The 27,049-nt window shown below is 47.8% G+C and overlaps 1 protein-coding gene and 1 non-coding gene across 2 annotated transcripts in view; both read left to right on the forward strand.

The window, feature by feature from the left end:
• PTAFR (platelet activating factor receptor) overlaps positions 1 to 23,292 on the forward strand; it is a 29,846-nt gene extending 6,554 nt beyond the window's left edge. Inside the window, exon 2 of the mRNA XM_003828082.4 lies at positions 19,393 to 23,292. Within this exon, the coding sequence (XP_003828130.4) occupies positions 19,431 to 20,459 (1,029 nt within the window). The 5' untranslated portion in view covers positions 19,393 to 19,430 and the 3' untranslated portion in view covers positions 20,460 to 23,292. The remainder of the gene's footprint in view (positions 1 to 19,392) is intronic.
• Positions 23,293 to 26,253: 2,961 nt separating this feature from the next.
• LOC112438393 (U7 small nuclear RNA) lies at positions 26,254 to 26,315 on the forward strand. Its single transcript, XR_003026821.1, has one exon. It is a non-coding gene; the product is annotated as a U7 small nuclear RNA (small nuclear RNA).
• Positions 26,316 to 27,049: the final 734 nt, after the last annotated feature.

Below are 27,049 nucleotides of genomic sequence, written 5' to 3' on the forward strand. Positions count from 1 at the left end.
AATGCAATGTGATAGATTGTTATGGGAACTTGAGGTGGAATTTCCAACTCTGTCTGGGGTAGGGAGGTAAGAGTAACAATAGCCAACATTCAATGAGCTCTTACTATAGACCAGACCAGGCATCTTCTTTTTTTTTTTTTTGAGATGGAGTCTCGCTCTGTCGCCCAGACTCCAGTGCAATGGTGTCATCTTGGCTCACTGCAATCTCTGCCTCCTGGGTTCAAGTGATTCCCCTGCCTTGGCCTCCCGAGTAGCTGGGATTACAGGCATGCACCACCATGCCTGGTTAATTTTTGTATTTTTAGTAGAGATAGGGTTTCACCATGTTGGCTAGGCTGGTCTCGAACTCCTTACCTCAAGTGATCTGCCCGCCTTGGCCTCCCAAAGTGCTGGGATTACAGGCATGAGCCACTGCGCCCAGCCCTGATAAGGACTTTATACACATTATTTCATTGACTCTTCACACCACTCTGGAGAGGTATGTGCCTGGGTATTATCAGCTCCATTTTCAGTGAGGGACCTGAGAATCAGAGGGAGGACATGCTTGGCTGTGGTTCTGTGGTAGGAAGTGAGAGAGGTAAGATTTGAACCCAGGTTTGTCTGACTACAGAGTCTGACTCCAGAGTCTGTGCTCTTAACCACTGTTCTCTAAATACTGTACATCCTTTATTTCGCTTGATGAAAGAGATGTGGTTTACAAATGAGGCCCGAAGGCGGCAAGCAGTTTTACCAAATGTTGCATAGCTTTTAAGTCATAAACTGAGTCATACGACTCTAACTTAAAAATACACAATGTACTTTCAAATTTGTCGTCTCTTAGGCCCATTGATTTTTTTTTTTTTTTTACTGTGGTGAAAACCGTAACATAAATTTACTCTCTTAGCATGCATTTTGAAAAATTTATTTTATAGAGACTGGGGTGTTGCTATGTTGTCCAGGCTGGTCTCAAACTCCTGGGCTCAAGTGATCCACTCATTTTGGCCTCCCAAAGTGCTGGAATTATAGGCCACGTAATTCCAGCCATGTGCCTGGTTCCTGTTAACATTTTTAAAGTGTATAGTTCAGTCATGCTACCTATATTCACATTGTTGTATAATAGATCTCTAGAATGTTTTCTTTTCTTTTCTTTTCTTTTTTTAAATCCTGCGAGTGCCAATAGAATGTTTTCAACTTGGCTGGGCGCAGTGGCTCATGCTGGTAATCCCAGCACTTTGGGAGGTCAATGCGGGTGGATCGCTTGAGGTCAGGAGTTCGAGACTAGCCTGGTCAACATGTTGAAACCCCGTCTCTACCAAAAATACAAAATTAGCTGGGTTTGGTGGTGCATGCCTGTAATCCCAGCTACTCGGGAGGCTGAGGCAGGAGAATCGCTTGAACCCAGGAGGCAGAGGTTGTGGTGAACCAATATCATGCCACAGCACTCCAGCCTGGGTGACAGAGTGAGACTTCATTTCAAACAAACAAACAAAAAAGAATGTTTTCATCTTGCATGACTGAAACTCTACATCTGTTGAACATCTCTCTATTTTCCCCTCCTCCCAGCCCCTGGCAACCACCGTTCTACTTTTGGTTCTATGCGTTTGATTACTTTAAATGTCTCATATAATAAGTGGAATCATATAGTATTTGTCTTCTTGTGAGCTGGCTTATTTCACTTAGCAGAAATGTCTTCAAGATTCATCCATGTTGTAACATGTGTCAGAATTTTCTTCCTTTGTAAGGCTGAGTAATATTCCATTGTATGTATATACCACATTTTGCTTATCCATTCATCTGTCCATGGACATGTTAGGTGTTTCCACGCTTGATGATTGTGAATAATGTTGCTATGAATATGAATGTGCAAATGTCTTTTCAAGATCCTGTTTTCGGCCGGGCGCGGTGGCTCACGCCTGTAATCCCAGCACTTTGGGTGGCCGAGGAGGGCGGATCACGAGGTCAGCAGATTGAGACCATCCTGGCTAACACGGTGAAACCCCTTCTCTACTAAAAATACAAAAAAAAAAAAAAAAAAAAAAATTAGCCGGGTGTGGTGGCGGGCACCTGTAGTCCCAGCTACTCGGGAGGCTGAGGCGGGAGAATGGCGTGAACCCGGGAGGCGGAGCTTGCAGCGAGCCGAGATTGCGCCACTGCACTCCAGCCTGGGCTACAGAGCGAGACTCCATCTCAAAAAAAAAAAAAAAAAAAAAAAAAAGATCCGGTTTTCGGTTGGGCGTGGTGGTTCATCCCTGTAATCCCAGCACTTTGAGAGGCCAAGGTGGGCGGATCACTTGAGGTCAGGCGTTAGAGACCAGCTTGGCCAACATGGCGAAACCTCGTCTCTACTAAACGTACAAAAATTAGCCGGGCGAGGTGGCGGGTGCCTGTAGTACCAGCTACTAGGGAGGCTGAGAACCGCTTGAATGTGGGAGGCGGAGGTTGCAGTGAACCAAGATCGTGCCACTGCACTCCAGCCTGGGCGACAGAGTAAGGCTCCATCTCAAAAAAAAAAAAAAAAAAAAAAAAAAAAAAAAAAAATCCCGTTTTCAGTTCTTTTGAATATATAGTATACCCAGAGCGGAACTGTTGGGTCATATAATCATTCTAATTTTAGTTTTTTGAGGAGCTTCTATACTCTTTTCCATAGTGGCTGCACCGTTTTGGAATCCCACGAACACTGTGCGAAAGTTCCAATTTCTCACATCCTTGCTGACACATTTCTGTTTTACTGATAGTGGCCATCCCAGTGGGTTTGAGGTGATATTGCATTATGGTTTCAATTTGCATTTCTCTGATGATCAGTGATATTGAGCCATCTTTTCACATGTTTATGGTCATTGGTATATCGTCTTTGGAGAAATGTCTATTCAAGTTCTTTGCCCATTTTTTAAATTGAATTTTTTGTTATTGTTGTTACTGAGTTGTAGGAGTTCTGCATATTAACCCCTTATCTGATATCTGGTTCCATCCAAAAGGTTGCCTTTTCTCCCATCCACAGGTTGCCTTTCCACTCTGCTGATTGTTTTCCTTTGCTTCATGGAGATTATTTAAAGTTTGCCAAAAAATAGTTTATTTCTGCTTTCGTTGCCTGTGCTTTTGGTGTCATATCCAGGAAATTATGACCCATTCCAATGTCATGAGGCTTTTTATTGTTTTTAATGTAAATAACTAATTAATTAATTTTTTTTGTTGTTTAGAGACAGAGTCTCCCTCTGTTGCCTAGGCTGGAGTACAGTGGCATGATCATAGCTCACTTCAGCCTTGAGCTCCTGGGCTCAAGGTATCCTCCTGTCTCAGCCTCTGAATAGCTGAGACTACAGGTGCATGCCATCGTGCTCAGCTAATTTTTTAAATTTTGTGTAGAAACAAGATCTTGCTACGTTGCCCAGGCTGATCCCGAACTCCTGGCTTTAAGCAATCCTCCTACCTAGGCCTCTCAAAGTTCTGGGATTACAGGCATGAGCCACTGTATCTGGCCTGTTGTGAAGCTTTTTTTTTTTTTTTGAGATGGAGTCTTGCTCTGTTTCCCAGGCTGGAGTGCAATGGCACGATCTTGGCTCACTGCAACCTCCGCCTCCCTGGTCCAAGTGATTCTCGTGCCTCAGCCTCCCGAGTAGCTGGGATTACAGGCACCCGCCATCATGCCTGGCTACTTTTTGTATTTTTGTAGAGACGGGATTTCACCATGTTGGCCAGGCTGGTCTTCAACTCCTGACCTCAGGTGATCTGCCTGCCTTAGCCCCACAAAGTGCTGGGATTACAGGCGTGAGCCACCACACCCCACCAAGAAGCTTTTATCCTATGTTTTCTTTGAGGAGTTTTATAGTTTCCGGTCTTATGTTTAGGTCTTTAATCCATTTTAAGTTAATTTTTGTATAATATATGGTGTAAGATAAGAGCCCATCTTCATTCTTCTGCATGTGGATATCCATCTTTCCCAGCACTTTTCGTTGAAGGGACTATTCTTTCCCCATTGTGTAATCATGGTCCTCTTGTCAAAGATTATTTGACTATGTATGTGAGGGTTTATTTTGGGTCTCTCTATTCTGTCCCATTGATCTATGTGTCTGTCTTTATGCCAGTCCAAACCATTTTGATAATTGTAGCTTTGTAATATGTTTTGAAATCAGGAGTTGTCTTTCAGTTTTGTTCTTCTTTCTCAAGATTGTTTTGACTATTTGGTGTCCTTTGAGGTTTCATATGAATTTTACAATTTTTAAAAAATTTCTGTAAAAATTACACTGGGATTTTGGTAGAATGGCATTGAATCTGTAGATCACTTTGGGTGGTATGGACATTTTAATAATATTAAGTCTTCCAATCCATGAACTTGGGATGTCTTTCCATTTATTTGTGTCATCTTCAATTTCTTTCAGCAATTTTTTTTTTCCTAGACAGAGTCTCGCTCTGTCACCCAGGCTGGAGTGCAGTGGCACGATCTCGGCTCACTGTAAGCTCCGCCTCCCGGGTTCATGCCATTCTCCTGCCTCAGCCTCCCGAGTAGCTGGGACTACAGGCGCCTGCCACCACGCCTGGCTAATTTTTTGTATTTTTAGTAGAGACAGGGTTTCACTGTGTTAGCCAGGATGGTCTCGATCTCCTGACCTCGTGATCCGCCTGTCTCGGCCTCTCAAAGTGCTGGGATTACAGGCGTGAGGCACCGCGCCCGACCTTCAGCAATGTTTTGTAGTTTTCAATGTACAAGTCTTTTGCCTCCTTGGTTAAGTTTGTTTCTTTTTTTTTTTCCTTTTTTTTTTTTTTTTTTGAGACAGAGTCTTGCTCTGTCGCCCAGGCTGGAGTGCAGTGGCATGATCTTGGCTCACTGCAGCCTCCGCCTCCCGGTTCAAGTGATTCTCCTGGCTCAGCCTCCTGAGTAGCTGGGACTACAGGCATGCGCCACCACGCCCAGCTAATTTTTGTATTTTTAGTAGAGATGGGGTTTCACCATGTTAGCCAGGCTGGTCTCAAACTCCTGAACTCAAGTGATCTGCCTGCCTCAGCCTCCCGGAGTGCTGGGATTATAGGCATGAGCCATCGTGCCTGGCTGGTTAAGTTTATTTCTAAGTATGTTTTTTTTTTTAATACTGTTGTAAATAAGATTGTTTTCTTAATATCTTTTTCTCTTAGTCCATATAAAAATCTTCATTTACAAATGAGGAAACAGAGACTCAGAATCACAGGATGAGCTTAGTGGTTGAACCAGGATCTGACCCAGCTCTCGCCCTACCAGGCGGGAGTCAGATGGATACAGAGCAGGTCATGCCATCCCTTTGTCGCATTCCCTTCCCAGCTTTGAGGAACAAAGGTAAAAGCAGGGCCCCAGGTCAAAGGCATCTCTTCCTGGGGCCTCACAGCATCTGGAGCTCCCATTCTCAGGCTGTAAGACAGGTCTGTGAGTGGACAAGCTGGCCAAGGAGCAGTTTGCTTCTAGCAGGGGACACAGCTTGTTCTAGGAGAGTCAGAATGAACCTTGGAGTTCAAAATCCCAAGTCTGCCACTTCCCCGCTGTGTGACTATGGACAAATCTATTTTCTTCTCTAGTCTCACTTTTTACCCCTAGAAAATTAGGTATCTTGTAAAACCAGCCTCACGAAGATGATCTGAGGAGGAAATATGATCATAGGCAAGATGTACTGTATACCAGTAAATGGTGCCCAGTGTCTTGAAATTAGGGGGGCTCCAGCCTCATGATCCCCACAGAGCAAGGAGTACTTGGATCCAAGAGAGTGTGCCCACTTGGAATGTGGTGTTCCCCCGCCTTCACCACTTCTAGTCCTTGCCCTGTTGGTGAATGCACCCTCAGGCCTGCGGGGCTGCAAGGAACTGCTGGTGCAGGAGCTGTGGATGAACTTGGATGTGTCTTATTTATAGCTTATAAATATTTAGAATTTTGTACTTTTGACCTCAAGTGGCCCCACAAATGTTAAGAGCTAGCAGGACTGGTGAACCCAACTTCCCAACCCACAATCTGGCCTGGGAAATCAACCAGCACATACCTCCTTCTGTCCATCTCCCGATGGTCCCTCCTCTCTGGCTGTCCAGCTGTGGATGAGAACCCCTTCTCCAGGTTCCCTAGGGACTGGGAATGTTTCCAGCAGGGATGAGGGCCGAATGCTGCACAGGGAAAAGGGTACCAGATCCAGACAGCAGAATTCTTCTGTCTCATGAATATTTATGGCCTCTCTACCCCACCCCCAGCTGAAGGCTGTGCCTGGGCCAGCTGCCCAGCCTCGATCCATCAGGGAACTGTGCCCATGTGTTAAACTGAGTGGTCTGAGCCTCTTCTTTTCTTTCCAAATGTTCATCCTCTTCCTGAGCTGTTGAAAGCTTTGTTGCCATTAGCTGGAGGCTCTATCTGGAGCTGGCAGGAAAGCCAGTGTGTAGGTCAAAGCCCCTAGGTCAGTGTTGGCCCACAGTCCCCTCCCCTGGCTCCAAGCAGCTGGGCCAATGGGGAGAGGGAGGCTTGGTCATTTGTGGCTCAGGTCCTGTTCCAGCCACTTTGCATACTTATCTTTGAAACCATTGTTAGGATTGTAAGATTTTGCAAATGAAGACATTGAAGGTTAGAGAGGCGAGGTCACTTGCCCCAGGTCATACAGCAAGTAAATGGTAAGCCAGGTATGAACCTGTAGACCTTTCTGACTCCAGAGACCTTGTTCTCCCTAACCCACTCCACCCCAGTACAGCTCCCCTGGGGAGACCGTGCACACTTCCTTTGTGCCGGGGATTTCGGAGCCATCATCAGGGCATGGTCACTCATCCATTCATTCCTCGGTGCCCGACACTGGGATTGAAGAGATGAAAAAGATCTAGTCCCTGCCCTCAGGAAGTGCCCAGTCTGACAAGGAAACAGCCACAGAAATTAATACTTAAAACATATTGTGTCAGGTGCTAGACTGAGGAATGCCCCCAGTGCATAGGGACCCAGAGAAGAAGGCGACACATTTTGCCTGTGGCAATCAGGGAAGGCATCCCAGAGGAAGCACTTTTTCAGATTAGGTCTTAAGATGAGTTAGATTTTTCTAGGTAAAGCAATAGGCAAAAGCGGGCCGCTGGAAAGGCAAAGAGATTTGAGGAAAAATGGAGTTTTTAGGGAAGCAGCGAGAAATTCAGTGCAGCAAGAGTAGAAAATGAGTAGTGGGGAATGGTGGAAAATAAGATGGGAAAGGAGCTTAGACTTGATCCTGGGCCAGGGGAGCCACGGAAGATGTTAGCCCAGGCAAGTGTGTGGCTGGCAGTTGTTGGGGTACAACATGTCTCAGATTTCGGTGCGTGCACGAATCACCTGGGAATCTTGTTAACATACGGAGTCTTTTTTTTTTTTTTTTGGAGACAAAGTCTCGCTCTGTCGCCCAGGCTGGAGTGCAGTGGTGTGATCTTGGCTCACTGCAACCTCTGTCTCCTGGGTTCAAGCAATTATTCTCCTGCCTCAGCCTCCAGAGTAGCTGGGATTACAGGCACCCACCACCATGCCTGGCTAATTTTTGTAGTTTTAGTAGAGAGGGGGTTTCATTATGTTGGTCAGGCTGGTCTCGAACTCCTGACCTCAAGTGATCCACCTGCCTCAGCCTCCCAAACTGCTGGGATGACAGGCGTGAGCCACCATGCCCGGCCAACATACAGATTCTGATACAGGAGATCTGGGGTGGGACCCAAGATTCTGCATTTCCAACAAGCTTGCAGGCGGTGCCAATGCTGCTGGTCCAAGGACCACAGTTTTTGAGTCCTGAGTTTGTAGAGGGCTCACTCTGCCTTGTGTGGCAGCTGCTCTGTCTGGGGAGCAGGCAATCCTGTCGGTTGCTGGGTGTTTGTTCACCCGACAAATGTTTACCGAACTTTTGCCCCAGCCAAGCTCCCTGAGTACAGGGGACGGGGAGAGGAATTGAAAATGCCGGCCGGGCGCGGTGGCTCACGCCTGTAATCCCAGCACTTTGGGAGGCCGAGGCGGGCGGATCACGAGGTCAGGAGATCGAGACCATCCTGGCTAACACGGTGAAACCCCGTCTCTACTAAAAAATACAAAAAATTAGCCGGGCGTGGTAGCGGGCGCCTGTAGTCCCAGCTACTCGGGAGGCTGAGGCAGGAGAATGGCGTGAACCCGGGAGGCGGAGCTTGCAGTGAGCCGAGATCGCGCCACTGCACTCCAGCCTGGGCGACAGAGCGAGACTCCGTCTCAAAAAAAAAAAAAAAAAAAAAAGAAAATGCCACTTTCTGGTCCATGCCACCACCATCTCTGACCTCCAAAATGCTCTTGCTGTTTCCACGCTTGCTCCCTACCATCTATTCTCTACCTGACAGCTAGAGCGAGTCCGATCATGTTACTTGCCTGCTTAGCGACACTGAAGCAGCTCTCCGAGGCTCACAGAATAAAATCCCAACTCCTTACCATGGCTCAGGAGTGATCTGGAGCCAGGTGTCCTCTGATCACATCCCACTCTTCCCATTTCTCACTCCCCTAGGGCCACACCAACCTTTCAGTTTCTTGTTCCTACTTCAGAACATGATGAAATTATTCCCATTACAGGCCCTTTGCACATGATACTCTCTGGCTGGAATAATCCAGATCGTCCTCTTACTTGTTCCTTTTTTCTTTTTTAGAGTTCAGCCAGGGGTAGACACAGATTTTATAGGTTACTAAAGCTTATACAATTTGAAGGGCCCCCCTTTGAAGATACCAAATTACAAATATACAATTAGATACAGGGCCTAGGAGAGGGCCTTAAAGCTTAAGCTTCATTGACTTCATGGTAAAGCTGTCTGTGGTTTTGTTTGTATGTCACCTCCTCCAAGAAGCCTTTCTTGGTCATTCTACTTAAAACAGCCACCAGCTGGGTGCAGTGGCTCATGCCTGTAATCCTAGCACTTTGGGAAACTAAATCAGGCAGATCACTTGAGCTCAGGAGTTCAAGACCAACCTGGGCAACATAGTGAGACCTTGTCTCTATTTATTACAAAATAAAAATAAAAAAAAGCCATCTACCCTATCTTCATGTTACTATTTTTATTTCCTTCATTAAATTCATCACAATTTGAAATTATCTTATTTGTTGCTCCACTTATTTTTGACTGTTTCCCCCAACTAGAATGTAAGCTCCTCGAGAGCAGGAACTTTGTTTTGTTTCTGCAGTCTCCCCAACATAGTGCCCAACACCCAGAAGGATGTCAATAACTGTGAGGTGAATGCATGGACATTGTCTCTGCCTCTGGTTGGCAGAGAGGTCACATAGAGGCAATTTCAGTGGGATAAAGAGCTATGAGCTACGGAAGTCCAAAGAATGGGCACTTAACCAGACCACGGGTGGAGCTGGGTGTGCAGGAGGCCAGGAGTCTTAGAAAGAGCTACTCGGAGGAAATGAGGTCTGAGCAATCTTAAAGAATGTTCTAGTAAACATTCAGACAATGACAAGGAAGGAAGGATTTCTTGGCAGAGGAAACAGCATGAATAAAGTAATGAAAGTGCAAGCTCTCAGGCCCAGAGGAGAATCAGCTGGTTACATTTTGGGTGATTTCAAGGGTTCTACTCATGCAAAGATACAGTGATAGGCACTAAGTTTGGGTTGGGGCCAAGGGAGTGGGAGTCACATGGGGGCCAGGAGCCTGGGATTGAACAGAAGGCAGCAGAAGTAGGAAGAGCCAGGATGACGGGTACTGGTGGCACCAACGGGTTTGAGTCAAGCAGGGGCTCCACCAGCACTCCCCTCACTGATTCTGGTCCTGTATCTGGAAGGAGGAGGCCTACTCTTGCTGGGGCTCCTGTGGGGCCTGTGTGGACTGGGGAGGCTCTGAAGTCAGATAGACCCAAGTATACAGTCTCCTAGGTTGGGTTCCTGGGAAGCCAACTTTGAAATAGAGATTAGCATGCAAGCACAATTTTCCTGGAATATTTTATTCTTGTGTGTGTGTGTGGGGTGGCGGGGGGAGGCAAGGTGGGGATGGGTGTAGAGATGAGGTCTTGCTATGTTGCCCAGGCTGGTCTTGAATTCCTGACCCATCCTCCTTCCTCAGTTTCCCCAAAGTGCTGGTATTACAGGCATGAGCCACCACACCTGGTCTTCCTGGAATTTTTTTTTTTTTTTGAGATGAAGCCTTGCTGTGTTGCCCAGGTTGGAGTGCACATCTAATAGCTAAGGAATTTAACAATACAACCACCATGTCATTATCCTACCTAAATAAATAAACATTTTTTTAATACCATCTGTGTTTGAGTTTTCCCAAATGTCTTTTTTTTTTTTTAATTCTTTTTTGTGTGTGTGTGTGACAGGGTCTTGAGGCTCTGTTGCCCAGGCTGGAGTGCAGTGGCATAATCACAGCTCACTGCAGCCTTGAACTCCTGGGCTCAAGCAATCCTCCTGCCTCAGCTTCCTGAGTAACTGGGACTAGAGGTGTGCACCACCACACCCAGCTAATTTTTAAAAATTTTTAGGAGTGATGAGGTCTTGCTATATTGCCCAGGCTGATCTCAAACTCCTGAGCTCAAGCAATTGTTTCGCCTTGGTCTCCCCAAAGTGCTGAGACCAGGCATGAGCACCACAGCCAGCCCAGTTGTCTGGAAAATATTTTTTACAGTTGGTTTATTTGAATCAGGATCCAAACAAGGTCCATACACAGCATTTTGTTGCTCAATCAAACTTCTTTTTTTTTTTTGAGACGGAGTTTCGTTCTCCTTGCTCAGGCTGGAGTGCAGTAGTGCTATCTCGGCTCACTGCAACCTCTACCTCCTGGGTTCAAGCGATTCTCCTGCCTCAGCCTCCCCAGTAGTTGAGATTATAGGCATCTGGCTAATTTTTGTATTTTTAGTAGAGATGGGATTTCACCATATTGGCCAGGCTGGTCTGGAACTCCTGACCTCAAGTGATCATCCTGCCTCGGCCTCCCAAAGTGCTGGGATTATAGGAGTGAGCCACTGTGCCCGGCTCAATCGAACTTCTTGAGTGAGGATTTGACATTCCCCTTTCTGTCCTATCACTCACCCCTCAACCCATGCCTGGGCAACTGCTCTCCCTGTGATCACATGATCTGATCACATGAGATTGATTTCCATGTTTCCACATCCAGTGTTTGCTTTTCTGTCTGCATTGTCATTCATCTCCCTGTGGCTTTTCACACTGTTGCCCATGTCTTCCCAAGCTCTTGAAACTTTCTTCCCTTAGGCCTCAAGCATGGAACCCTCCTTGTCTCTGACTGTCCTGTCTCTGCCTCCATAGGTCTGTCCTCCTCTGACTTCTTCCTTGATGTTGGGCTCTTCAGGGTTTAACCCTGGTCCTTTTGGGTGTTTCACAGGCATCCCAGATGGGATATGTCCTCATATGAATTCATCCTCCCTGCCCTCATGCTGTTCCTCCTCAGTGTCTTCTCCATGAAGACAGACACCACCATGTCCTCAATCATCTGGCCCAGACACCTGGCAGTTCTCTTTGATTCCTCCTTTTCTCTCAACCAATATCCCATCCGTTACCAAATTCTGTCCATCTGATTTCCCAAATAACTCTCACACCATCCATTTCCCTCCATCGGCTCTGCCCTGGTGCAGTCCTCTTGAGGCCCTCCAGACGATTGCACGTGTCTCTTTGCTGTCTCCCTGACTCTGGTCTGATCACCTCCAGTTCATTCTGTGCACAGTGGTCAAAGCCATCTTCCCCAAATCCAGACCCAGTCTTGTCCCTTCCCAGCTCAAGATCCTTCAATAACTCCCGTTGTCTGCAGAATAAAGTCCAGACTCCTTAGACTAACCTCTAGGACCCATCTTGAGTTGACTGATGATTTTTTTTTTTTTTAGATGGAGTTTGGCTCTGTTGCCCAGGCTGGAGTGCAGTGGCATGATCTTAGCTCACTGCAACCTCCACCTACTGGGTTCAAGTGATTCTCCTGCCTCAGCCTCCCAAGTAGCTGGAATTACAGATGCGTGCCACCACACCCGGCTAATTTTTGTATTTTTAGTAGAGACAGGGTTTCACCATGTTGGTCAGGCTGGTCTCAAACTCCTGACCTGATGATCCGCCCGCTTCGGCCTCCCGAAGTGCTGGGATTACAGGCGTGAGCCACTGCGCCTGGCCCTGATGCTTATTTTTAAAGCCCTGTCTCTTCTCAACTCCTTAAAGTTTTGGCCAAACCAAATGTCTCACGTTCCTTTAGAATGAGGTACGCCTTTGCCTATTCTTCCAGGCCTCTGTCCCGCAGTCCCCTGTGCCTGTTATTCCTCTCTCCTCGCACTATCAAATTAACTCCTTCAGCATAGGCAGGAGGTCTCTCCTCACCCTCAAGTCTGGGTAGGGGCAGCTTCTCTGAAACCGCGTTACACCTGATACATCCATCATCATAGCACCGCCCGCTTATCTATTTCTGAATCTCTCTCTTGCGAAATGGCCTGTGAGCCGCTCAAGGGCTGGGTCTGTTCTCTGAGGCCTCAGTGCACTGCTCAGCTCCTGGAGCTGTGAGTGCTTGTCCAATGAATGCATGAATGAGCAACTGAATGAGTGAATTGGGCTAGTCTGTGTGTGTGTTCTGTTCACATGGTGAGAAGGTTTTTTTAAAAACTCAAAATTGCCAGGCGTGGTGGCTCACGCCTATAATCCCAGCACTTTGGGAGGCTGAGGCGGGCAGATCACAAGGTCAGGAGATCAAGACCATCCTGGCTAACATGGTGAAACCCCGTCTCTACCAAAAATACAAAAAAAATTAGCTGGGCGTCGTGGCAGGCGCCTGTAGTCCCAGCCACTCGGGAGGCTGAGGCAGGAGAATGGCGTGAACCCAGGAGGCGGAGCTTCCAGTGAGCCGAGATCGCGCCACTGCACTCCAGCCTGGGCGACAGAGAGAGACTCCGCCTCAAAAAAAAAAATCAAAATTAATGCAAAAAAAATTATGATAAACAAAGTACCAAAATGTTACATGAAGACAGTATCATAATAGTGCCAGGCAGTTATATTAGAGATTGAGGCAAGAGGAAGAATCAGTAATACTCCTTTTGATTTAAAAAAAAAATTGCATTAAAATATTATTTATTGGCCAGGCACAGTGGCTCACACCTGTAATCCCAGCACTTTAGGAGGCCGAGGCGGGCGGATCACTTGAGGTCAGGAGTTCGAGACCAGCCTGGCTAACTAAAATTATAAAAATTAGCTGGCCATGGTGGGCATGCCTCATCTCTACCAAAAAATACAAAAATTAGCCGGTGTGGTAGCGTGTGCCTGTAATCCCAGCTACTTGGGAGGCTGAGGTAGGAGGTTGGCTTGAGCCCAGGAGGTGGAGGTTGCAGTAAGCCAAGATTGTGCCACTGCACTCCAGTCTGGGTGACAGAGCCAAGCTCTGTCTCAAAAATAAATAAACAAAATAAAATATTATTTATCTTGATTGCTGAGGTTTGGTGTCTTCTTAAATTTTGCAACCAGTGAATGCCTCACATGTTTCACTCTAGTCCTGGCCCTGGCGGAAAGGCTTTCTCAATAGGCGTGGGCAGGCGGGGTGCAGGAACCCAAGAAGAGGAAGGCATTTTGTGATGGGCAAGGGGGCGGGGGTAGCAGGGAGGTACGGACTTGACTGCCCCCAAGACCCAGAATGAGCACCATGCCCTGCCCAGCTGTGGGCTGCCCCCAGCCACCACACAGGCCAAATATGCCTCCATGCTCTGGAAACAGGACCCCCAAGGCAAGAAGGTATAACCAGTATAGCCTGAGAGAGAAACAAGGCCGGTCCTGGATGAGCTGGGCATCTTGGGCTCAAAGGAAGGGCAGGGGTGCTGAGACTGTGGAGCAGCAGTATTCAAGTCTTCTGGTCTCAGGGTCCTTTTATATCCTTAAAGATTATTGAGGGTGCCAAAGAGCTTTTGTTTACATAAGTTATCTCCAGCAATATTGTATTAAAAATGAAAACTTAGACATTCTAAAAATTTTCATTTTTAAACAAAAACACCCAATAATAAACTCTTTCCATGTTAACATAAATAACACATTTTTGTAAAAATAACTAGATTTTCTAAAACATAAACAATTTAGGGAGAGAAGTGGATTGATTTACATTTTTTACACATCTCTTTAATGTTGGGCTAAATAGAGAAGACAGTTGGATTCTCATATCTGCTTTTGCACTTAGGCTGCTGTGATATGTTGTTTTGGTTGAAGAAAATCTGCCTTCACACAGATACGTACTTATAAAGGGAGGGATCTTTTAATGGCTTTTTCAGATAATTGGTGATATCTTCTTTTTTTTTTTTTTTTTTTTTTTTTGGAGTTTTGTTCTTGTTTCCCAGGCTGCTGGAATGCAATGGCACGATCTCGGCTCACTGCAACCTCCGCCTACTGGGTTCAAGCAATTCTCCTGCCTTAGCCTCCTGAGTAGCTGGGATTATAGGTGCCCGCCACCACACCCGGCTGATTTTTTGTATTTTTAGTAGTGGTGGGGTTTTACCATGTTGGCCAGGCTGGTCTCGAACTCCTGACCTCAGGTGATCCACCCATCTCAGCCTCCCAGAGTGCTGATATTACAGGCATGAGCCACCACGCCTGGCAGATACTATTCTTTGATATGATATCAAAGCCCCGCATATAGTAGTTTCTTAAAGGTTCCTTGTGATGTAGAACCTACATCATATCAATGGACTTTTTTGTTGTTTTACTTTTTGAGACAGGGTCTTGCTGTGTTGCCCAGGCTGGAGTGCAGTGGTGAAGTTACAGCTCTCTGCAGCTTTGACCTTCCAGGCTCAATTGATCCTTCCACCTTGGCCTCCTGAGTAGCTGGGACTACAGGAGTGCACCACCATGCCTGGCTAATTTAAATTTTTTCTTTTGTAGAGAGGGGATTTTGCCATGTTGACCAGGCTGGTCTCAAACCCCTGGGCTCCAGCAATCTGCCTGCCTTGGCCTCCCAGAGTGTTGAGATTACAGCCGTGAGCCAAGTCCATTGAAGACCTCCCTAAAGCCGTGAAATTCAGCTGAGGTCTGAAGCATGAGTTGCACTTGGCCAGGTGAAAGTGGGGAGTGGAGCCAGGCGAGATGGCTCACGCCTGTAATCCCAGCACTTTGGGAGGCCGAGGTGGGCGGATCATGAGGTCAGGAGTTCGAGATCAGCCTGACCAATATGGTGAAACGCCGTCTCTACTAAAAATACAAAAATTAGCCGGGTGTGATGGCACACACCTGTAATCCCAGCTACTCAGGAGGCTGAGGCAGGAGAATCGCTTGAAACTGGGAGGCGGAGGTTGCAGTGAGCCGAGATTGCACCAGTGCGCTCCAGCCTGGGTGACAGAGCGAGACCCTGTCTCAACAACAACAACAAAAAGGAAAGCGGAGAGTGAGGAGTGGGTAGGGAAGAGCATTCAAAGCAGCAAGATGGGTATTGTGGAGGCTTCTAGGCAGGAAATGTCTGGACAGGTTTGAAGGTCCGCCTGGGAAGTCCGTTCTGGCTAGAGCCTGATGCTAAGGTGGCACGAGGTGAGGGTGGAGTGGCAGCTGGAGGTCAGGGCAAGGGCCATCTGATAAGCTTATTTCTGTTTCTGGAAACCACCAAGCTCTTGCCGCACTTTTGGACCCATGCAGAGTTCTCTGCCTGGAATGTTCTGCCCTTGTTCCTCCTTCAGGCCTCAACTGAAATGTCACCTCCTTTCTAAGTAGATCTCTTTTTGTTCTCAATATCCGTGCTGCCCTCCCTCCCCCCCCCACCTTTTTTTTTTGAGACAGAGTCTTGCTCTGTCACCCAGGCTGGAGCGCAAAGGCACGATCTGGGCTCACTGCAACCTCTGCCTCCCAAGTTCAAGCGATTCTCCTGTCTCAGCCTCCCAAGTAGCTGGGATTACAAGTGCCCACCACCATGCCTGGCTAATTTTTTGTATTTTAGTAGAGACGGGGTTTCACCGTGTTGCCCAGGCTGGTCTCGAACTCCTGAGCTCAGGCAATCCACCCACCTTGGCCTCCCAAAGTGCTAGGATTACAGGCGTGAGCCACCACGGCCGGCCCAATCAGCACTCCTGTTTGTTTGTATAACAACGGTGTTTGTTTGTATAACAACGGTGTCTGTTTAAATTGCTTTTGTCTGTCTACCCCGAGAGATGTAAGTTCTCTGAGGTCAGGGCCCCCTTGCTGGGTGTTCGCCCTATAGCTCCTGTGCTTAGCCGTGTGCCTTACATGCAGTTGGTGCTCAGAAATATTTGTTGGATGGATGTGTGAAAGAACAGAGCTGGATCTGAGATCCTGGCACCATTCCTTAATAGCCGTGTGACATTGCACAAGTCATATAACCACCCCGTAGTCAGTTTCCTATTCTGTAGCATGGGATCTTACTTCCTATGGCAAAGTGTTTGTGTGAGACTCAAATGAGGTAGTACACGTGGAAGCACCTAGCAGGGTACCTGGCTCCAAAGAAGGTGCTCCAAGTGTTGTCTTCCTTGTGTCTCACTCCCTTTTTTTTTTTTTTCCTGAGACAAGGTCTCACCCCATCATCTAGGCTGGAATGTCAGTGGCACAATCTCCGCTCACTGCAACCTCTGCCTCCCGGGCTCCAGCGGTCCTCCCACTTCAGCCTCCCAAGTAGCTAGGACTACAGGCAAGCACCACCACGCCTTGCTAATTTTTTTTTTTTTGAGATAGAGTCTCACTCTGTCGCCCAGTCTGGAGTGCGGTGGCACAATCTCGGCTTACTGCAATCTCTGCCTCCCAGGTTTAAGCAATTCTCCTGCCTCGGCCTCCAGAGTGGCTGGGACTACAGGCACCCACCACCATGCCCGGCTAATTTTTGTATTTTTAGTAGAGACGCAGTTTCACCATATTGGCCAGGTGGGTCTCGAACTCCTGACCTTGTGATGTGCCTGCCTCGGCCTCCCAAAGTGCTGGGATTACAGGTGTGAGCCACCATGCCTAGCCTGTATTTTTTTTTTTTTTTTTTTTTTGTAGAGACAGGGTTTCACCATGTTGCCCAGCCTGGTCTCAAACTCCTGGACTCAAGCATCTGTCTGCCTTGGCCTCCCAAAGTGTTGGGATTACAGGCGTGAGCCACCACGCCTGGCCTACTGTGCTCTTTTTACTACACTATTAGATATTATGAGCTGGACCTTGCTTAGCCCCAGCTGGGTTCTTGCTTCCCATCTTCCTCCCTGCCTGCTGCTTCCCTGAGTCATGCCCACTGCAACGTAAATAACAGGGCAGCTCCTAGGAGCTTGCAATGACAGCAATAGTGAGAGGAACAAGAGGGAAGGGAGCAACTGTTTTGTTTTGTTCGAAATGATGTCTCACTATGTTGTCTAGGCTGGTCTCAAACTCCGAGGGTCAAGCGATCCTTCTGCCTCAGTACCCTGAGTAGCTGAGACTACAGGCATGCACCGCTATGCCTGGCTAATTGTTTCATTTTTTATTTTACTAGAGACGGGAGTCTCACTGTGTTGCCCAGACTGGTCTTGAACTCCTGGGCTCACTCGGTCCTCCCACCTTGGCCTCCCAAATGCTGGGATTACAGGCATGAGCCACTGTGCATGTCCTTACACTGTATTTTCAAAATTTTAAATTATTAAGATAATAAATGCCCTTTAAAGATTCAAACAAACACATAAAAGTATAAAGTAAATAAACTTCCCACTAAGCTACCTCACCTTCCCAGAGGCTACTTACCACTGTCAACTATTTGAGGTGTATCCTTCTAGATCTTCTATTCAAACATGCGTATATAATGGGGTCATACCAAACATTTTCTGCAACTTTTTTTGTTTTGTTTTGTTTTTATTATTATTTATTACTTATTTATTTTTTCGAGACAGAGTCTTGCTCTTCCTGCCCAGACTGGGGTGCAGTGGCTTGATCTCGGCTCACTGCAACCTCCACCTCCCGGGTTCAAGTGATTCTCCTGCCTCAGCCTCCCAAGTAGCTGGGATTACAGGCACCTGCCACCACGCCCAGCTAATTTTTGTGTTTTCGGTAGAGACAGGGTTTCATAATGTTGGCCAGGCTGGTCTCGAACTCCTGACCTCAGGAGATCCACCCACCTCAGCCCAGCCTCCTGAGTAGCTGGGACTACAGGCATACAACACCACACCCAGCTGATTTTTTGTGTTTTTGTACAGACAGGGGTTTCACCATGTTGGCCAGGCTGGTCTCGAACTCCTGACCTCAGGCGATCCACCCACCTTGGCCTCCCAAAGTGCTGGGATTACAGGCGTAAGCCATCATGCCTGGGCAGACAGTTATATTTTAAAATGGAATAAAAGAAGAGAAACAGAACTGCCATTGATTGTATTGACTATCAGGTGCTATTTATTGTAAAAACACACCATTATTTTATGTAGAAAAAAACACTGCATGGTCAGGCGTGGTGGCTCTCACCTGTAATCCCAGCACTTTGAGAGGCCGAGGCTGGCAGATTGCTTGAGCTCAGGAGTTTGAGAACAGCATGGGCAACATAGCAAAACCCCTTCCCTACAAAAAATACAAAAATTAGCTAGGTGTGGTGTCACACGCATACCTGTAGTCCCAGCTACTCAGGAGGCTGAGGTGGGAAGATTGCTTGAGCCCAAGAGGTTGAGGCTGCAGTGAGCTGTGATCGCACCGCTGCACTCTAGCCTGGGTGACAGAGCAAGACCTTGTCTATAAAAAACAAAAAACAAAGAAAAGAAGAGAAAAAAGGAAGAGAAATGTATTTCTCATAGTTCTGGAGGATGTTCATGATCAAGGCACCAGCAGGTTTAGTGTCTGATGCCTGGTTATCTGCTTCCAAGATGGCACCTTGAAAGCTGTGACCTTACATGGCAAAAGCGATGGAAAGACAAAAAGGGCAATATTAAGTGCTTTCTTCAACCTTGAGCCCCTTTTTAAAGAATTATTATTTTTTGTGTGTGTGTGAGACAGAGTCTCACTTTGTCACCCAGGCAGGAGTGCAGTGGCACAATCACAGCTCACTTCAGCCTTGACCTCCCTGGGCAACCTGGAGCCCTTTTCTAAGTGTGCTAATCCCATTCCACCCTCTGACTTAATCACCTTTCATAGGCCACACCTCTGCACTGGGGATTAAGATTCAACATGAGGCCGGGCACAGTGACTCATGCCTGTAATCCCAGCACTTTGGGAGGCCGAGGTGGGCAGGTCACCTGAGGTTGGGAGTTTGAGACCAGCCTGAACAACATGGAGAAACCCCATCTCCACTAAAAATACAAACTAGCCAGGCATGGTGGTGCATGCCTGTAATCCCAGCTACTTGGGAGGCTGAGGCAGGAGAATCACTTGAACCCGGGAGGCGGAGGTTGCGCTGAGCTGAGATCACGCCACTGCACTCCAGCCTGGGCAGCAAGAGTGAAACTCCATCTGAAAAAAAAAAAAAAAGATTCAACATGAACTTCTGAGGGGACATCATCGTTCTAACCATGGCAAGGAGTCTTGGAACTGATGAAATGGAACAGTCCCTTCTTGTCCCTTTATTAACCAGAATTTTTGTGTGGTCTTCCAGGCACCGCCAGAACCAGCTGATCATTCCAGCCCACAGCAATGGAGCCACATGACTCCTCCCACATGGACTCTGAGTTCCGATACACTCTCTTCCCGATTGTTTACAGCATCATCTTTGTGCTTGGGGTCATTGCTAATGGCTACGTGCTGTGGGTCTTTGCCCGCCTGTACCCTTCCAAGAAATTCAATGAGATAAAGATCTTCATGGTGAACCTCACCATGGCGGACATGCTCTTCTTGATCACCCTGCCACTGTGGATTGTCTACTACCAAAACCAGGGCAACTGGATACTCCCCAAATTCCTGTGCAACGTGGCTGGCTGCCTTTTCTTCATCAACACCTACTGCTCTGTGGCCTTCCTGGGCGTCATCACTTATAACCGCTTCCAGGCAGTAACTCGGCCCATCAAGACTGCTCAGGCCAACACCCGCAAGCGTGGCATCTCTTTGTCCTTGGTCATCTGGGTGGCCATTGTGGGAGCTGCATCCTACTTCCTCATCCTGGACTCCACCAACACAGTGCCCAACGGTGCTGGCTCAGGCAACGTCACTCGCTGCTTTGAGCATTACGAGAAGGGCAGCGTGCCAGTCCTCATCATCCACATCTTCATCGTGTTCAGCTTCTTCCTGGTCTTCCTCATCATCCTCTTCTGCAACCTGGTCATCATCCGTACCTTGCTCATGCAGCCGGTGCAGCAGCAGCGCAACGCTGAAGTCAAGCGCCGGGCGCTGTGGATGGTGTGCATGGTCTTGGCGGTGTTCATCATCTGCTTCGTGCCCCACCACGTGGTGCAGCTGCCCTGGACCCTTGCTGAGCTGGGCTTCCAGGACAGCAAATTCCACCAGGCCATTAATGATGCACATCAGGTCACCCTCTGCCTCCTTAGCACCAACTGTGTCTTAGACCCTGTTATCTACTGTTTCCTCACCAAGAAGTTCCGCAAGCACCTCACCGAAAAGTTCTACAGCATGCGCAGTAGCCGGAAATGCTCCCGGGCCACCACGGATACGGTCACTGAAGTGGTTGTGCCATTCAACCAGATCCCTGGCAATTCCCTCAAAAATTAGTCCCTGCTTCCAGGCCTGAAGTCTTCTCCTCCATGAACATCATGGACTGAGCTGGGGGAAGAAGGGATATCTACTGTGGTCTGGGCACCACCTCTGTGGGCACTGGTGGGCCATTAGATTTGGAGGCTACCTCACCCGGGCAGGGATGATGGCAGAGCCAGACTGTTGGAAAATCCAGAACTCAAATGAGCCCCTTCATCTGCCTGTGGGCGCATACTACAGTAACTGTGACTGATGATTTTATCCTGAGTCCGTTAATCCTATGGGGCCGGAAGGAATGTCAGGGCCAGGTGCAGACCTTGGGGGAAGACTTTAAAGCACCTAGTTCTCCCCGATGGGGCATCGGTCTAAAGCTTTGGGGGGGTGGGCGCAGTGGCTCACACCTGTAATCCCAGCACTTTGGGAGGCCGAGGTGGGCAGATCATGGGTCAAGAGATCGAGACCATCCTGGCCAACATTGTAAAACCCCATCTCTACTAAAAAATACAAAAATTAGCCTGGCGTGGTGGCACACGCCTGTAGTCCCAGCTACTCGGGAGGCTGAGGCAGGAGAATCGCTTGAACCTGGGAGGCAGAGGTTGCAGTGAACCTAGATTGCACCATTGCACTCTAGCCTGGCAACAGAGCGAGATTCCGTCTCAAAAAAAAAAAAAAAAAAAGCTTTGGGCAAATACTCTCAAGTGATAGAGGTAGAATGGGTTGGGAAAGGGACACTGCCCTCACTGTGTGGCACTACCTTGGGGCAGACTTTTGAGCTAGGACGTTGCCATCCTCTCTCCACCCTCCGGCACAAGGTCTTTGTGACCTTTCTCAGGCGAAGGGGCTTGATGGAACCTTCTCTGACTCATCTGGCAACCTGTCCCTAATGGTGACCAAAGAAGATAAAACATGAATAGACCAAAAGCTAGGACAAGAGCTTGCTTCCCAAGACAGACGTGTCTGTTTGCAAAGCCCTCGCCTCTAGCCCAGTCAGCTCTGGGGGAGTGGGAAGGAGATGCCCACCTCCTCTTTCTGTCTCAACAACAGTCCCTAATTAAGTACCTTCTGTGGGGGAGCCACCCACTGAGGATGGGCAAAGGCCCCTTGAAAGCAAAATTGGGGCTGGGCTCAGTGGCTCATGCCTATAATCCCAGCACTTTGGGAGGCCAAGGCAGGCAGATCACCTGAGGTCCGGAGTTCGAGACCAGTCTGGCCAATGTGGTGAAACCCCATCTCCACTAAGAATACAAAAATATGGCTCACGCCTGTAATCCCAGTACTTTGGGAAGCTGAGGTGGGCCGATCATTTGAAGTTAGGAGTTTGAGACCAGCCTGACCAATATGATAAAACCCCGTCTCTACTAAAAATACAAAAAAATTAGCCTGGCGTGGTGGCGCATGCCTGTAGTCCCATAGGCTGTAGCTACTGGGAGGAGGCGGAGCTTGCAGTGAGCCAAGATCGAGATCATGCCACTGCTCTCCAGCCTGGGCGACAGAGCGAGACTCTGCCTCAAAAAAAAAAAAAAAAAAAAAAAAAAAAGGCAAAATTGGTGCTGTCCAGGCCAGGACACCTCGATGTCCAGGGGCTTCCATATGAACAGACGCATGGGCTGGGAAGTGCATGAGGCCCCTGGGTAGAAGGGTCTGTCAGTTCTCTCCTCCCTTGCCCTCTGGGAGGCTCCTCCTAAGATAGCTTCCAGGAGGTGGGAGGAGCAGTTACTGTCAGCAGGTGTCAGCCAGGTTTCAGCTTCTCCTGGGGATCTCTAGATGTCTGCTTGTGATTTTTGGCAAGTATATGCAAATGAGCCTCCTCTCCTGCCCTGAGACAAGTATCTGCAGTGTGAACCTGGCAGCCTCAGACCCAAGGGGCTCAGAGGAAACTTCTCTGGTTTCTAGAGCTCTGTGCTCCTTCAGAGAAGTCTTCCTTCCTTCCAGTCAGTGTCCCTGTGAAGCTGGGATACTCATTTCCTGTGTACCGGGCAAACACCGGATTGCTGATTTTGAGAAACGCCTCTCGATGGACCTGTAACCTGCTGGAGTCTGGGATGGTAGCTGTGGGCTGGACTTGGCTGATGGGATGACCCGGTGGCTAGTGCAGCATCACACAGGCTGGTTCAAGTCTTGGCTGTGTCATTTCCTGCTGAGGGACCAGGCACTGAATTTCCTACCTCTTAGGGTCGTTACCTATGAGGTTAAAGCTACCTCATGGGATTGTTATACGCCGCTGATGTTGAGGCAGACACCTCTTGGTCAGGGTGACTGCTCATCTTAGACCCTCCCCTTTTCTGCGAATTTGGGCCCCTTGATCCTCTGATGGGAGCTGAAAGGATGAGAGGTGGGCATCTAGATTCAGGGAGGCTGTTCAGGTTTGCAGGTCCCTTACCTGAACACATAGAAACCCTGGAGCTGTGACTGTGTCCGTGTGTGTGTGTGTATTTGTCTGTGTGTGTTGCGGGGATGGGCGCCTGCATGAATGTGGTAGAGAAAATGGCTCTGCTCAGAGAGAAGATACGCATAGCAAGGCAGGGACCAGAGGAATCACAGGCGCCTGGAGAGCAGCCGGGCACCGCCTCCAGGGACCGGCCGGCTTCCCTCAGTCCTCCAGGGGCCCAGCACTCTTTCCTTTAGGCCCTGTGAGCGTCCCTTGTCAGGATACATTCTCTCATTTTGCTGAAGCTGATTTGATTGGGTGTCTGTTTCTCGCAGCCAAAAGAGCTCTGAATGAGGAAAGTGCTTCTGTGCTAACTCCCTGCGTCTCCTGAATTTCAGTCATTCATGTACCCACCTCGAAATTTTTGCAATATCTGTGTACCAACTGTCCATTTACTTAATAAAGAAGTTTTCTTTAAATTAAGTCACTTTTAAAAACTTACATTTATTTGAAAGAAAACATTATAACATAATTGTAAATGAAAACTAATACTACCTGCCACAAATAGAAGGTAGACATAAACATAAAACCGTAACTATAAAAATGTTTCTCGCCTGGGTGCGGTGGCTCACACCTGTAATCCCAACATTTTGGGAGGCTGAGGAGGGTGGATTGCTTGAGCCCAGGAGTTCGAAACCAGCCTGAGAAACATGGCAAAATGCTGCCTCTACAAAAAATTTGTGGGTTTGGTGGCTCACGCCTGTAATCCCAGCACTTTGGGAGGCCAAGGAGGGCAGATTACCTGAGGTCAGACGTTCAAGACCAGTCTGGTCAACATGGCGAAACCCCGTCTCTACTAAAAATACAAAATTAGCCGGTCGTGATGGTGGGTGCCTGTAATCCCAGCTTCCCAGCTACTTGGGAGGCTGAGGCAGGAGAATCGCAATCGCTTGAACCCAGGAGTTGGAGATGGCAGTGAGCCGAGATCGCGCCACTGCACTCCAGCCTGGGTGACAAAGTGAGACTCTGTCTAAAAAATAATAATAATAAAAAAATTTAAAAATTAAAAAAATTAGCCATGCACGGTGGTGTGTGTCTGTAGTTCCAGCTACTTGTGGGAGGCTGAAGTGGGAGGATTGCTTGAGCCAGGAGGCTGAGGTTGCAGTGAGTTGTGATCATCATGCCACACTGCATTCTGACCTGGGTGATAGAACAAGACCCTGTCTCAAAAAAAAAAAAAAAAAATAGTTTTCTGTGTTGTGTCTAAAGTCACTTGACATGTCTCAGTAACTTGTGTACACACTTTAGGAAACTCTACTTTGATGGGTATAAAGTGCACAGGGTCTCAATAAAGAATAACTCTGGGCCCATGCCTGCAATCCCAGCACTTTGAGAGGCCAAGGCAGGAGGATTGCTTGAGCTCAGGAGTTTGAGACCAGCCTGGGCAACATAGCGAGACCCTGTCTCTAATTGGAAAAAAAACAAGAGTAACTGACAGTTCTGAGACAGTGACTTGTGATTACCTCCTTGCTTCTCCCAGGATGTTGCCCCAACACATAGACCATGTGCTCATGGGGATCAGGGGGATGGGAGGAGTATATTAGGTTGTAGCCCATGCTCCAGCCTTGTCGATCTCCTCACCACCCCAGTACAGCCACCTTTACTCCTCCTGTATCCTCTGTCTTTTCTGTTTTTTTCTAAACTTTTTTTCCTGGAGGTGGGGTCTTGCTATATTGCCCAGGCTGGCATGCAATGGCTATTTACCGGCATGCCTATTGCACACTACAGGATCGAACTTCTGGCTTCAAGTGATCCTCCTACCTCAGCCTCCCCAGTAGCAGGGACTATGGGAATGGGTCACTGTACCCAGCCCTTCTCTTCTTTTTTATTTTATTTTGTTTTATTATTATTATTTTTTGAGATGGAGTCTCGATCTGTCACCCAGGCTGGAGTGCAGTGACGCCAGCCTGGCTCACTGCAAGCTCCACCTCCTGGGCTCATGCCATTCTCCTGCCTCAGCCTCCTGAGTAGCTGAGATTACAGGCCCATCACTATGCCTGGCTAATTTTTTTGTATTTTTAGTAGAGACGGGGTTTCACTGCCTGGCCAATTTTTTATTTTTTTGTCAGTGTTGACCAGGCTTGGCCTCAAACGTGTAGCCTCGCCTCCCCGAGGGCCAGGACGACCGGCCTGAGCTGCCGCAGCTCCCCTCTTCTTTTTGACATATCCCAGAATACTCCAATAGGTAGCCTCCTGAATTCCTCCAGGCAGCATTTTGGGACTGGGAGGGTCCAACATTTGTATACCTTAATTACTGTGACCATTGAAATTAATTCATTTCAATGCCTGTCTTTCCTATCCTGGGGGGCAGGAACCGGATCTAAATAATCTGTCTCCAGTTTCTCACATATAGCCCGGAATTGAGATCTGTCTGTCTCCAAAGTGTACAGCTTCCCCAGGGTTTAGCATAAACAGACATGTTGACATATACATGCAAATATTTTGAAAGGTTTTGAGAAGACTCTATAGAGATAGATGGAAAAGAAATGTAATACATGTTCTTCCAAAGTTCTAGGTCCATATTTTAAAGGAAGATGTAGGGAGTTTTCAGAGAATCAGAACATCTTGGAGCTGGGAGGGTTCAACCCCTTCATCTTACTAAGGAGATCGTGGGGCTCAGAGGGACTAAGTGATTGCAGAAGTTACACAGTGTGGAGCTGCGGCGGATGCAGGGCTGGCTGTTCACCTGCATCTCTCCATTCTTGCAACGGTGACAGGAATTATGGGAAAAGCTGAGTTGTAATTCTTTTGATGAAACATCACTGATTAGAATTTCCAAGGCATCCTGTGTATCAGGAAAGCCTCACCTTGCATTTGCCCCTGATCTCAGCTTTTGCCTCAGGGAACCACCAGTGATCTCAGTTGGAGAATGCTTGCTTATGTAAGATCTGGCCTCGTTGAGATGAGTCATAGACCCAAGAGTGGTAAGTGGAGGTCACAGTTGACTAGACCTGGATACGTTTATGCCTGTTTTTACTCATCTGTGTTATATATGTGCTCAAGACCTAAGGCCACAAAGAGATATAAGACCTTCTTGTAAAGCACCTGGTTTTTGTGCAGACTTGGTATTTCTGTATAAAAAGTCCTATTCCCTTTGATATCCTGCCAGCAAGCCATCCTCCCACATACCCATCTGTCTATCCACCTATCCATCCCTCCATCCCACCATCCCTCTATCCATCTATCTATCCCTCTGACCATCCATCCATCCATCCATCCATCCATCCATCCATCCCTCCATCCCTTTAGGTACCCAACAAACACCTATGGAGTGCCTATTTTGGTCCAGTAACTATGCTAAGCACAATTTTGATCTGTTATCTCACTGAAACCTCATACTCCCTGAAACATGGGTGGTTTTATCCCGACAGAAATGAATAAAACAAGTGTTACAGCTCTTTTAGAATTTGTCTAGCAGGCTTTTCAGTTTTTGCCAGAAAGCCCCTTAAAAAAGAAGGGAAAAAAAGAAATGAATAAAATAAATAAGGACCCAAGCTGACTGAATAAGACATAGTGGCTGCCTCTCAGGTACCTGGTACAGAAGGAAGGGGGACCCAGCTATTTGCTTGCCACTTTCACCTATCTTATGTCATTGAGTCCTCACAACCACCCCACAGAATAAAACATTTCATGCCCATTTTACAGATAGGGAAATCGAGTCTCAGAAGGGTTCAGAAGATTTATAAAGGTAAAAGAGCTACTAAGTGGCATAATAATATTCAAAGCCAGATCTGCCTTAGTAAGCATGGGTCCCTTTCCTTCTCTCCTCCCACTCCACCATGTGGCTGTACCCTTGCCCAAGCCCCTCCAGGCACAGCCTCCTAAGCGCTGGGACAGGGCTGTCTTGGGGGAATGACCCAAGAGGTCTCCAGTGGAAGGTGAGGGCCTCCGCCTTGCTGTTTCTGGCTTCCTCTTTGAGGCCTCTGTGCTCCCTATACATGTTGAAGCCCCAGCAGCAATGACTGTTCCCTGGGCTCAGGCTGTGCTCAGCTAGGGAGGGTACTCCTGCAGGTGGATGGCGTCCATGAACACAGTGTTCCAGAGACCCTCAGAAGCCAGAGTGGTCATTGTCACTGGAGCTAGAAGGTGCTCTTAGACATCACCTGGATCCTGACAGCTCTGTAAGGGGAGGGACAGAGGCGGCCACTCAATATTTGCTGACCACTTACCGCAAGGGAAA

The sequence above is a fragment of the Pan paniscus genome, chromosome 1 (assembly GCF_029289425.2).
Source record: "Pan paniscus chromosome 1, NHGRI_mPanPan1-v2.0_pri, whole genome shotgun sequence".
Taxonomy (NCBI): Eukaryota; Metazoa; Chordata; class Mammalia; order Primates; family Hominidae; genus Pan; species Pan paniscus.